The sequence below is a fragment of the Nyctibius grandis genome, chromosome 2, assembly GCF_013368605.1.
Source record: "Nyctibius grandis isolate bNycGra1 chromosome 2, bNycGra1.pri, whole genome shotgun sequence".
In the NCBI taxonomy this organism is placed as follows: domain Eukaryota; kingdom Metazoa; phylum Chordata; class Aves; order Nyctibiiformes; family Nyctibiidae; genus Nyctibius; species Nyctibius grandis.
Genome location: NC_090659.1, coordinates 34,921,036 through 34,934,178, shown reverse-complemented (window position 1 = coordinate 34,934,178; position 13,143 = coordinate 34,921,036). Strand labels below are relative to the sequence as shown.

Here is a 13,143-nt window from a genome sequence, read left to right as displayed (position 1 = left end):
AGTCCACTGACTTGTAGAGGACAGCGTATGTCTAACAGGTGTTGTTCAGTGTTGACATTCTCTGTCCTCACTTCTCAGTGCGACCGTCCAAAAATTGTGCTAATGCTCAGAGACATTGTGAGCACTTTCTTTGAATACATGCTTGTTAAAGGAAGAAAAAATGGGATAGAGTGCAAACACACTTGTAACTCACCCCCCAGGTGACAGACAAAGGAAAACTGACAGGACCCTGCAAGGACTACGTTGTTTATTAGGTCAAGAAAGTGGTTTCACAATATTTGTTTATGTTCACAAACTGTTAGATCCTGTCAGCACTTACAGAGGCAGAAGAAAGCTCGGAACAGGTGGTGCTTTAGGAACCGTACTCCCCATCGCCCGGTGACTGGCAGCATTGATCGCCCTTTTTTGCCATGCTCACTCAAACACATTAATAACGTGCTCAGTCCTGTTCCTGTCACACAGGTCCCGCAGGGTTTCTGACACTGATGCCACAAGAAGCAGGGCCAGCTGGAGGAGAAAGGGAAAGACATGAAGCAGAACTTTTCTATGGCAGGTGTGTTTGCAGAAGAAAAACATACATTCATCTCCAAACACCAGTGTATTCCCCAAAGGTAGGTTACGGGGATAAATAGATCTATGATACCCTCTACACTATCGAGTGGCAGATTTTAAGAAGTGCACATTTATATTTACTCAGCCATATCACTTCAGCTAGCTGGCAATATTAGCAGCAGTTAGAAGTCAGGATGAAGTTCCCGTCAAAGCAAAGAGCACCAGCCAGCACTTCTCAGCCTGAAACACTTTTTCCTTAAGGACCCTTTGCAGTCAGCGCACACACAGCTGATCCCACCAGTCCAGCCTTATCAAAAGCCAAAAAGAAGATGACTTCTGTAATTGGTAATTTTAATTAGGGTCATTCTGATCCAATGCCACTTACAAAACAGATGTTTTCTACCCTCCTTTCTCCAGCAAAGTTTTCTACGTTATAGATTTTCTGTCATGCATGACAAGCAATGCAATACATTTGTTAAAACGTCCCTGTAAACTATGAGGAGGATAAAACCAACTGGTAGTTTCACCAGTGCAATATGGAACATCTGTTCCATCTGTTCCAGGAAATGGCGACAGGCACCTTGCTACACTATACTATGCTATTTTTTCCAAGGTATTTTTATATTAGGTCATTTAAATGATACTGAGGTATTTTATTAATACAAGCAAGAACAGACAGAACCTCCATAACCATTTCTAAACTGCTTTTGTAACCTAAATCACTCCCTGCTTCTGTAACTTTAGTGCCACCATGGCAATGACATCCTGTCACGAGCAAGCCCTTTGCCAAAACTGAACCATCCGTGCGAGTCTGAATACAGCATGACATGCAGTAACACAGCCTGTAATCCAGTGGAAGAAAGGAAGGATTTAAGAGCTTTCCCTTTGCATGTGGTAAACCCTACCAACTTCAAAAGAGCTGCATAACTGGATGAATGTAGCACGGTGTTTCTCTTATTACGTATTAACAGCACCACTTAATTTCATCAATTTAAACACAAAAATCAGCTTTCAGTTCAAGTATTTCATCACTGGGCAAAGAAGGAAGTCTGCCCATGTTCTCCGTTTGGACACTGAAGGGTGATATCTATTTGGATTTCGTTTATGAAATTTTTCATTTTTTAATCACTTGCAGAAGTCTTGATAGTACAGCAGCCAGAAAGTCTTTCTTGTTGCTCTTTTGAACTCTGTACCATGTCTATATATACTTAATCACATATGAACCTCAAATTAGTGCTATTTAACTAACATTATATTCTGCAGATAAAACCCATTTTTGTCCTTCAGCATTTTCTCCGCTCACAAGAGGCCTGATTCTTTTCCATTTTTACTGCATCGATTTTACTGGTTTTCTCTCTTTTATAGGTATGTGGGAATAGCTTTCAGCTGAGGGATGTTAACATTATGCAAAGTGCATACCTCTCAACTGCTCACTTTTTTCAACTTTACCAGCCTGAAGGTACATCTGTCACAAATCATCTGCAGAGACAGGATGCAATGCAGATGTTCCTCTGTTAAGAGCCTGACATCATCAGTCTGGAGGAACCTTTTTGCTGAACTGTCAGTTTTCCCAGGGGATGGCATCCACAGTGCCCCAAGCACAAAAGGTCAGTAGTGTCCCCACTTTTAATAAGGGATAGCTCCAGTTCTCTCATCTTAATTTTTAAGGATCCTCATTACAATTTAACATATACTTGGCAGATGACCTGAACTGTCGCCGTCAAATAGGTACGCCTAGCATAACTTAGCTTGACCAGACATTGTGCTGCAAAACCTTAACCTACTGCTTGTCACAGCCTACTTGCTGTCTTTGAAATCTTGCTTGTTATTAAATGCACTGCTGAATTACCTTCTAGCCATGCTTACGTGTGAAAAATATGTAACTATTTTGTGATATGAACCACAATCTACTCAGCACAGAGCAAAATGACGTTTCAGGAGGCAAACTTGAACCAAGACATCTGAGCCACAAAGATAATCAGAGGGCTGGAACACCTCTCCTAGGAGAAAAGGCGGAGGGAGTTGGGGTTTTTCAGCCTGGAGATGAGAAGGCTCCAGGGAGACCTTATTGCAGCCTTTCAATACTTAAAGGGGACCTATAAGAAAGATGGGGACAAACTTTTTAGCAGGGCCTGTGGCGATAGGACAAGGGGTGATGGCTTTAAACTAAAGGAGGGTAGATTCAGACTAGATATAAGGAATAAATTTTTTACAATGAGGGTGGTGAAACCCTGGAACAGGTTGCCCAGAGAAGTGGTAGATGCCCCATCCCTGGAAACATTCAATGTCAGGCTGGACAGGGCTCTGAGCAACCTGATCTAGTTGAAGATGTCCCTGCTCACTGCGGGGGGGTTGGACTAGATGACCTTTAAAGGTCTCTTCCAACCCAAACCATTCTATGATTCTATGAATTAAAAGGCACTTAGTAGTCTCATTTCTGTTTAACCACACTCTTAATGCAGCCACCACGTGTCCTACATGGAGCTCATTCATGAGTTGCTGCCCAGCTGGCAGCAATTCAGGATTTCGGACCTAAGGCAGTACACTTTTTCACATATTGTGTATTCATTAGGCCAGAATGTACAAGCTGCACTTGGCACAGATTGGTGTGACTGCGGGTGATGAAATGCCCACAGAACCCACTCCGCCACAGATAGGAGAGATACCAGGCGGGAAATCTCACATACTGGCAGAGAGTTTCCTTCTGCAATCACACGCGCTGGACGACACACCCGCTCTCTCCCCACGTACATATGCACTTTTCTTTTTCCTCTAGACACGTCCATAATTCACCATTTCCTCCGGGACTTAAAAAGGGGCCCGGGCCGTGCCGGCTGCCACGTGAAGCCACAGCCCCGCCGGCACGGCCCGGGCCCCAGGCAGCAGGCAGGGCCCGGCCCCACCGAAAGGCCGGGTGTGGGGGTGGCGGTGCCGGGCGGGGGGTAGCGCGTCGGGCCCCGGGCCTCCGCCTCTCCTCACGCAGCGGCCCCGGGGGGCCTGGCCCTGCGGCCGTCAGCGTGTGCGAGAGGACCGGCCAAGCTCCTCCCCGCCGCCGCCCCTCCGCCGGGACGTGCAGTCGCTCGGCGGGCCATGGAGGCAGCGCGGCGGCGGCTGCGGGCAGGCGGCGGGGCGCGGGCCTGGCGCTCCGCGCTGCTGCTGCTGCTGGCGGCGGCGCTGGGAGGCGAGGCGGCGGAGGCGGAGGAGCCGCGCTCGTCGCGGCAGCGGGGGGACGAGCAGTGCCATTACTACGCGGGGGGGCAGGTCTACCCCGGGGAGGCGGCTCGTCTGCCCGTCTCCGACCACTCGCTGCACCTCAGCCAGGCCAAGAGTAGGTGCCGGGCGGGGCTGAGGCTGCCGAGGGAGCGGGGAGGAGAGGCCCCGGGGCGGGGGAAGCCGTAGGAGCTGAGGCGCGGCCCGGGCCCGGGCGGGGGGAGCTGCCCGTAATGCGCCTGCACTCTGGCTGCGCCGAGGGTGAGGGAGCGTGCGGCGGCGCGCGGGGCCGTTATCGGGCGGGGGGCGGCGGCGCGCGGGGCCGTTATCGGGCGGGGGGCGGCGGCGCGCGGGGCCGTTATCGGGCGGGGGGCGGCGGCCTCCGCGGCAGAGCGGCGGGCAGTGCCACGTCAGGCGGAAAGCGTGGGCCCTCCGCGCCGGGCGGCGGCGGGCCGCCCTGTGCCCGCCGCAGCGGGGGCGGCGCGGCCGGGCGGGCTTGCGGCCCTCCCTCCCTCCTTCCTGGGACCCCCTGGTGGCGCGGCTGTTCCCCGGCAGCGCCGAGAGCAGCCCCCGGCCCTGCGCGGCCCCCGCGCCGGGTGCGCGTCGCCGTTTGGTGGCGGCGGTGCCCCCCCGGCTGCCGCACGCCCCGCGGCCCCCCTCGGGCACAGCGGCTGCCGGCCGCGGCGGCGGGCATGCTGCCTCCGGGGAGGCCTGGGACGGACGGGGGGAGGCCCGCCGCCCCTTCCAGCCCTGCGCTTTTATCGCGGTAAATTGGCAGCGAGTTTAAGGTGTCACAGACATTTAGCAAGGTCTGTGGTTCCAGAAATAGCGAGTGAGTTACGGGAAAGGCTTTGAACAATAATACTGAAATGCCGTGTGCTCACACTGTGATGAGAAATACTGAATGGTCACCTCCCGTCACGCTTACCGGTATTACTGGGCTTGGTTTGTCACCTGCTGATGTGCCTACGGCCTCTTGTGATTTATTTACTTTATGGCAGACCTAGGTGCAAACGTCTTTAACTGCGCCACAGTTCAAGGGCACCCGTTCAAGTGGTCAGCTGCCGAAAGTCCCGTCCTTGTAGAATGGAGAAAGGAGAAAAGTCACATAAAAATTATCTTCATTGTGAGAATTTATAGCTTCACATCCTTTTCCTCTACCAAGCCAGGGCATAACTTCTGTTATAAATGTTTGCAAACAGATGCTACGAGAAAAATGGAAAACCAGTAAAGATATGTGTAACCAATTTTGGTTTTTCCTCCCTTTGTAATGTAAGTTGTTACAGCATTTCAGACAAGTATTTTTAAACAAAAATATCACCTTCATTTAAAAATAGGTCAAGATGCAACATACTTTATTTCTTTTCCTTCTTCCTAGTAATCTCAAGGTTAGTTGAAGAGAATGTTTTGCTGCACAGAGATTAGATTAGGGGTGCCGCTATTTTGTAAAGAGCAACATTTGAAACATTGTAGACAGCTCAAAATAACTTGAAAATTAATACTTTCTCTCACTTGAAAACAGTCCTGTACCTACAAAGAGTCAATAAAAAAAGTTAGAAGTCTGGAGCTTGAAATATGGTCAGAAAGAATTCTGCAGAAGACCTGAGAGGAAGAAGGGCATTTCTTCAAAAATATGTAAACTGAAATTATCAGTCGTACCTACTGACTCTCTGTACCTGTATTGCTGCGTCCCTTGTTGGTTATATCAAGTGAAACCAAAGCGGGCTGCCTTCCCACTCAGGGACACGATCTGTCTGATGACTTGGGGTGTTTTTTGCAGTCTCTTGTTGTAGATTGTCACTAACTATATTCTACAGCTGGGGGTTGCCCTAAGAAAAGGAGAGAGACACAGTCCTCATCCAGATAATAATTAAGATTCTCTATGTTCTTCTCAGCAGCATTTCCCCGGTTTCCTGGGGCTGTATGTCAATGTCCTTGACATCACAGGTGTATTCAGATCACCTTGTATCTCCAGCATACGCTATCCTTTGTCTTAGAATTCACATTACTATGAAAATAGTATCTGGCAGAATAGTTTTTAGTATTTTAAATTCAAGGTTAATCCCTTTTGATAGGAATAGTAAATACATTTCATGTGTTTAATTGGATTTTCTTTTTTAAACACAACTATCTTCAAGTTCCAGTTTGCTTAGGAGTTCTAATTTAATAAATATACACTGTGGTTTTATGCATTTGTCCCTAGACGTGTTGTTGCATGTATTTTTTTGTGGACTTGAATTCCAAGGAGTCTTTCATGGCTAAAAAGTAACAATACGCATTTGAACCATCTTTGCTTCCAATTCACAACAGCTATTCATAACAAAAGAGTGAGGGGTCCTGAAACCTTAAAGAGCTTCTCCTCCAGTCTAACAGCTGTTCTGCCGTGAGTGGGTAGCGCACACATGGTTTGTTCAACAGGCCCAGATAAGGTTTGTGTGGCCTTGATTATCAGTGACTCAAAGGGCTCGTGTATAAGCACAAATTGGTCAAATTATTTACTTTCATGTGCACTGAAACCTATGTTTCTTCATCATCTAGTAACCTCTGCCAGCTGTGAACTTTTTGAAGTGGTAAGAAAGTTTCAGTTTGTAACTGTGTGCAGTAGGTTGTTTTTCAAGCAATCTGAAGAGGAGTTGTCCCTGCGCACCAGCTGGCTAATGAACAGCTTTGTTCAAACACGTGCTTTGTGTGCTGACTTTTAATTGAACTTTCTTCGTGTTTCAGTCTCCAAGCCAGCACCTTACTGGGAAGGAACAGCAGTCATTAATGGAGAGTTTAAAGAGCTGAAATTAACAGATTATGAAGGAAAATATCTTGTCTTCTTCTTCTATCCTCTTGACTTGTAAGTAAGAAAGACCACTGTAGACATACCAAGACTGAGTTCAGCTACACTAGACTCGTAATTCATTAATTTTTCGCTTTGTTTGAGGTCTTGTTTTTTTTGTTTGGTAAGGGTTTTGGGGGAGAAGAAAGGAGCAACAGAAGAAAATATATTCTTTGCATTTGTGTTTTCATCATGCATTGCTAAAATGGTAACAAAATCTTTGTCCTAATAAGCTTGTCCGCTGATTTGTGTCTCCCCACAAAAAAATAACTTTCAGTCTGTAGCAGCCTTTATGTTCTGTATGATGCTGTAAATCACTGCTGCAAACAGAAGACAACATCCCATCTATTTTTCCCAGAGTGAATATAGGACATTAAGAGATGGCGTTTTCCCTTTAAGCCCATCCCATAACAACCTAATAACACTTAACATCACCCTCCTTTATTTGGAATGCAGTAACTTCACTGGTTGAGTGAAAAGATCCCTGCTTTCTACCAGATAATCCCATTCTTTTCCACAAAATGAAGAAAAGGGGACAGAGATGCATAACTACCTTAACATTACAAAGGAAATAATACGGCTCTTGGCCGTTAGCTTCAAGGCCCTAGAAATTGTGATCTTTACCACTTTATTTCTTCTGTAGTGGAAAAAGTTCCAAGTCAAAATAATTAAAATTTGCAGACGTGTGGTAATGAGAAATTACAGTATGTTCCTCTGAAAAAACTTGGCATATTGTGCCTAAATTCAGCCACTTAATATTCATAAAGTCTAAAAGACAGTAACTGTGAAAACACTTGTATCCAGATTGTAAACTAACTGTAGGTTTGTAATCTTCAGTAATAAACTGTTTGTAACTAAGCTAGAGTCTGAGGCTGCAAGATTTGTCAGGCAGCATTTTGGTTAAATACTTGAAGAAGCAATAAAAAATAAGTTAAAGCTGAAATCATTTATGATAAATCCACCATTTTAAGTTAAACAGTTTACTGGATGTCTCATGAAATTTTGACTTCGTCTTGTTTTAAATTATCTAGTACATTTGTATGTCCAACTGAGATAATCGCCTTCAGTGACAGAATTGAAGAATTCAGAGCAATAAATACCGAAGTAGTGGCGTGTTCTGTGGACTCAAAGTTCACTCACTTAGCATGGTATGTATCTTACCCTTCTCTTTTACTAAAAATTATTCATGGGTCCATCTTAGCTGAAGAACTGTATGTATCCCCAGATTTGTAGCCTATGTAGGTATATCATAATGTGTAAAAGCATGATACTATTGATACAAATGTTTAAAATATTTTTCAGTGGTAAAAATTTTTAACCCTAGTGTGTGAAAGTACCTTTATCTTTGAAGCTTGTTTAATATGTACTTCTTGAAATACATCATGTCTCAGTCAAAAAAAAAATTTTCAAATAAAAAAGAAAAAAAAAGATAAGGATGTAAGTATCTGTAAACGCGTTACACTGTCCCAGTTCATGAGCACATTGGTATAAAGCGAATATGACTGATAAGAAAGAGGTCACTATTAATAGACGTGGCCAAAAACTGCAAAAGATCCACTGAACATTTTGCTCGAACAATGAATAGTATTCGTCTCCCTTGTGTGCAGAACAAGATAAATGTCACTTGCACTAAATCCTTCTGTCTGTACTGTTCTGGTTTCTGATTTTTAACTTTCTGTAGGGAATATAAACCTTTATGAGAAATACATCTGTATCTCATTTCTTTCAAAGGATTAATACTCCTCGAAAACAAGGAGGACTCGGACCTATGAAGATTCCACTTCTTTCAGATTTGACGCACCAAATTTCAAAGGATTATGGAGTATATCTGGAGGATCAAGGGCACACACTTAGGTATTTTGCTTGGTTACAGTTCATTTTTTTTTGCTGGGGTAGTACTTACTACTTTAAAGAAGCATTTGAAATTTTCCTTTGGGAGCAGTTTTCACTTGGGGATTCGTGCCAAGAGACAAAATAAATATTGAAGAACACAAAAAAATGGTCATAATGAGTCAGAACAGGGGTCAGGGTTAATATCCTGTTTAACAGCAGTCATCAGTAGATACCTAGGGCAGGACAGACATGCAGAGTTCCCAAGAATTGCAGTTACTCAGGGACCTCCCAAGTCCAAGTGGAGTCAAGACCCTAAGGGTAACTAATGGCCTCAAGAGATACATCTTTCATAAACTTGATTAGTTGCTTTTGGGATCCCTGTAACATCATAGCATCTGCAACATCCCCTGGCAGGGCCTGTCAAAGCTTAGTTTTATGTTCTGCAGAGAAGCATCCTTTTTTGTTTTTAACTTGCTCTTGGCTCATGTCATCTGATACCCCAGGTGAAGAATAGTAGGTTAGTAGTATTCTAAGGTGGTGGGTATTGTATGGTGTTTGCAGAGATCAAATTCCTCCCATCTAGCATACATAAAATAGCACGTAAACACAACACTCTAATTAGTTCTGTTTCCTAACACAAAAAAAAATGTTTTCACAGAGGCCTTTTCATTATTGATGATAAGAGAATCCTTCGACAGATCACGATGAATGACCTTCCTGTTGGGAGATCAGTGGATGAAACGCTTCGTTTAGTACAAGCATTCCAATACACAGACAAACATGGAGAAGGTGCTCTTTTAAATACTTTCATGTTGAAGATTGTTTTACTTAGACTGGAATCTCTGTTTGTAGCTTTTTGGAAGAAAGGTACTCGGTAGCGTTAGAGACGAGCCTCATTCAGTGAATGAGGCGGTTTGATTGCCCTGCTACGAGATTCTGTGGTCCTGGTACCTCCATAGGTTGTTTCTAGTGTAGTAGTTCACATTTTGCTTCACACCCATGAGAATGCAGAGCATAAAGCTTTCCTTAGTCTGAAGGATTTGGCGTTATGTACCACCTGTCACAAGCATAAATCCGTACAAAATATGGGGCCATGAAAAATCAGGCCCAATATTTCAGTACATTTTGGCATACTAAAATAATTGAGATGCAAGCCATCCTTGTCCTGTGTCATTCATTAAGGAGCTGTGACAAGTAATTGAGAGTGCTTCATGTCAAGATACATGGTGATACTGTGAAAGTTAGACCACCATTACTTATGTTTTCTTTACAAGCACTATGTGATCATCTTCCCCTGACAAAGAATCACAGAATCACAGAATCAACCAGGCTGGAAGAGACCTCAGAGATCATTGAGTCCAACCGTTGCCCTGACACCACCCTGTCAACTAGACCATGGCACTAAGTGCCATGTCCAGTCTTTTCTTAAACACATCCAGAGATGGTGACTCCACCACCTCCCTGGGCAGCCCGTTCCAATGTCTAATAACCCTTTCTGTAAAGAAATTCTTCCTGATGTCCAACCTGAACCTCCCCTGGCGAAGCTTGAGGCTGTGCCCTCTTGTCCTATTGCTAGTTCCCTGGGAGAAGAGGCCAACTCCCACTTCACTACAACCTCCCTTCAGGTAGTTGTAGACTGCAATAAGGTCACCTCGGATCCTCCTCTTCTCCAGGCTAAACAACCCCAGCTCCCTCAGCCGTTCCTCGTAGGTCAGACCCTCCAGAAGCTTTCACTGGCTTCAGATCATTACTTTGTCTCAAGAATTCTTATCTCCCCAGTTTAAGCATAGGGTGAACTTCTCACATTTCTTTAAATAATGTGTTTGAATAAACACATACATTTATTTGAAGATTTGTTTAAATATTAATACACATGTTCAGCAGCTTAACTTCTATGTTACCTCAATTTCACATGGCATTTGAAAGTACCTTTATGTGAAGGTACAAATCAACATTATGCTTTGCTGTACAGATTTAGAAAGATAAATGCTGATACTTAGGCTACGCATATTTGACTAAGGAAATGTAGCCTCTCTTACCCAGTTACAAGGCTGTCTTACAGAATATTGATCTGCAGTGTGTTTCCTGAGTACCACGTTTTTTTCCAGCTGTACGTGGAATCTCACCGGCTTTTGTATGAATGCTGAGGAGAGCCTCCTTAGACACCTTACTGGATTCTTTGCACAGAATAGGAAAAAAAGTTCTCCACAATTCCTAATTGCATTTCTGGAATTTTGTCTGACAGTATGCCTTAAAGCAGTGTAATATGGCATAACTCATGGGGAGTTCCAAAGCCTCAGACGGACAGCTCTGAACATATAAGAGCTTCACTCCAGAATGTGCAACTGTACTGGTGGTCACAGGGCTCTCAGCCACACTGCAGGTTAACCGCTTGCTATACACCCTTTGCTCCTGAGCAACGCTTCAAATAAAATCACTCAGTCTCTTGTGGAATCTTTGAACTGATCTATTTGCTAAAAAATTTCCCGTAGCATTGGTTTTAGAGAAAGAAAGGTAAGTCTCTGTGTAGTCACCTGAATTTTATCATGAAACTTTTGTTTCTGCTAGAATGGGTGTTCATTTTCAGACACTGCTTTGCCAGTACTTTGTCTAGAAGGGCAGGAGAATTAAACCAAGGTGTAGACATCCATCCAGAGATACGCAGTTTCCAGTTAACAGAAGTGGTAGGTGATCAGTTATAAAACGTAACAACACCATCTCATGTATAAAGAGAACTGCGTATTTAATAGTTGCATGTATTTACATGTGACACTTGGGTGCTGTTTTACTTCAAGTTCAGAAAGAGAATATTAAATGCACAAAAATAAGTTGTGCAAAAATACTTTTACTAACTTTGTCCCATTTTTTTTCCAGTTTGCCCTGCTGGTTGGAAACCTGGCAGTGAAACAGTAAGTCACTGTTTATGTTTACATGAATGTACTACTAGAAAACACTCAGTTATCATTTCCACTAAAGCCAAATCCAAAATCTTGGCAACTTCCAATGAGGTGATATGAGTAAACTCACATTATTCTAGTTACAGCTTTTGGATTACTACTGATTTCATTAGGAGCTTGTTTCCCTCTCGCTAGACGTATTCCAATTGTGTCAGATTCCCTGTGTATGAACCAAACTCTCTTGAGCAGCAATGAGTTCGTGATCAAGAACTTTTTGTCTGGTCAACACCTAATGAGAGGAAGTTGGAAACTCCTGAGTCTGTCCTATCTTCTCATTTATTTGTCCATATAAATTCTTGGCTCTGTCGAGTCTTGCTGTGGGTCCTGGGCACTACCCAAAAAAAGAAAGATACAGGTTCCCAGGCTGATGTAGTATCTGACAGAGCCAGTGTGCCACTATCAGAACTCCAGCAGAGAGCACTGCTTTGCTGTGCCATAGCTCTTCCTCCTTTGTTACTAGCCTACATGTGACTACAAGCAGAAGAGCTAGGGTTCAGATAAATACCCATTGAACTTGTTTGTGTTCTCTGGGCTTGGATCAAGCCTCAGCAGAATAATGAAACTTTCACTAGAGGTCTGAGCTGCCTAGGTCAGATGAGATCACTGTCATTTATTTGAGCATGTGGCTTTCTTCTGAACCATCTGGTGATGACACAGCATTGTTGTTTAAGAGCTGTCTCAACAAAGAGCAGGTCCCAGCAGCCTCTAAGCAGAGTAGTGAGCATTGTAATTGATAGTAAAAACAGTGGAATGTTAAACCATGTTTCTTTGCTGGATGTGAAAACTTCCCAGGATGACCTGAGGCTAGGAGTCACCTCTTTCAAGCTAGCAGAAGAGTGTCTTAGTGGGGGAAACTGGATATTAAGATTGTAAAATGAAAGAGGGCTGGCTGGCCTAACAGATGTATTTTGGCACCGAGAAGTTCTGCCCTCCATAACCATGGATTACCTAAATAATAAAACATTTATTTTCTAAAAAACAGTCTTACAATGCTGAAATTAACAGCTCCAATACTACCAATTTGAAGATCTAAAACAATACCTAAGCATTATCTTTCTCCTCTGTGCAAAAGGTGCAGATAATTTAAATGGCAAAGTAGTTCAAAAATATTTTCTCAAAGATATAGCCATGCCTTCTAAATGTGTTTGATTTAATTAGATCAAACCAGAGGAAGCCATGAGAGTGTGGTGGCCAAGGGAAGAACTGTAAGTAAATTCTAAGACTCTTGACTACAGACGTTAATCTGTTAAAATGTATTGCTTTTGGGGCAAGCAACATAGATGTATGTGCTCCCAACTGTCAAAATTCTTCCTTTGGTAGGCTGCACTCTCTTCCCCCAATTAGTTAAATCTTTCTGCTACTGCTGTTAGGTACCTTTAGAGATAAACAATAATCTAGTGTCAAGTCAACTGATAAATTACTCTCTGGTGTTGCTTGTGGGTTGGCCTTAGCATCATATAATGAAATAGTATGCAGTTCTGGTTTTATACTTTGTTGTGTTCACGTGGTTTTGTTTTTAGACTCACATTTTCATTTTCTTTCTTGCACAGATAATTCCAGATCCAGCTGGAAAACTGAAGTATTTTGATAAACTAAACTGAGGCTCGCTTCTGTTGAATTACATAGGTCACATTCAACTTGACTTTTGCCAATAAAATTTCATTAATTTTGTTACTTTCATGAGTTTGACTAATATGTAACTGCAGTAGACCATTAAAGGTCTAGTTGCTTAAACAGGAGTCTTAACCTGTGTGAAGCACAGGTACC

The 13,143-nt window shown here is 43.6% G+C and overlaps 1 protein-coding gene across 3 annotated transcripts; it reads left to right on the top strand.

Moving 5' to 3' along the window:
- Window positions 1-3,627: 3,627 nt before the first annotated feature.
- PRDX4 (peroxiredoxin 4) lies at window positions 3,628-13,050 on the top strand. 3 transcript variants are annotated; one of them, XM_068425076.1, is made up of 8 exons: window positions 3,628-3,880; window positions 6,487-6,604; window positions 7,618-7,734; window positions 8,318-8,440; window positions 9,078-9,208; window positions 11,294-11,328; window positions 12,535-12,581; window positions 12,927-13,050. In XM_068425076.1, the coding sequence occupies exons 1-8, from the start codon at window positions 3,643-3,645 to the stop codon at window positions 12,928-12,930; spliced, it is 813 nt and encodes a 270-aa protein (XP_068281177.1). In that variant the 5' UTR covers window positions 3,628-3,642; the 3' UTR covers window positions 12,931-13,050. The 3 variants fall into 3 exon arrangements, with proteins under 3 accessions (XP_068281177.1, XP_068281176.1, XP_068281178.1); XM_068425075.1 differs by lacking the exon at window positions 12,535-12,581; XM_068425077.1 differs by lacking the exons at window positions 3,628-3,880; window positions 12,535-12,581 and adding an exon at window positions 3,909-4,023.
- The last annotated feature ends 93 nt before the right edge of the window (window positions 13,051-13,143 follow it).

What these genes read in the sequence shown, in the direction of transcription:
- PRDX4 (XM_068425075.1), top strand. Translation starts at nt 3,643, where the DNA reads ATGGAGGCAGCGCGGCGGCGGCTGCGGGCAGGCGGCGGGGCGCGGGCC. An exon ending in GCACCTCAGCCAGGCCAAGA is followed by an intron (nt 3,881 to 6,486) that starts GTAGGTGCCGGG and finishes TTCGTGTTTCAG; the next exon opens with TCTCCAAGCCAGCACCTTAC. An exon ending in AAGTTCACTCACTTAGCATG is followed by an intron (nt 7,735 to 8,317) that starts GTATGTATCTTA and finishes TTTCTTTCAAAG; the next exon opens with GATTAATACTCCTCGAAAAC.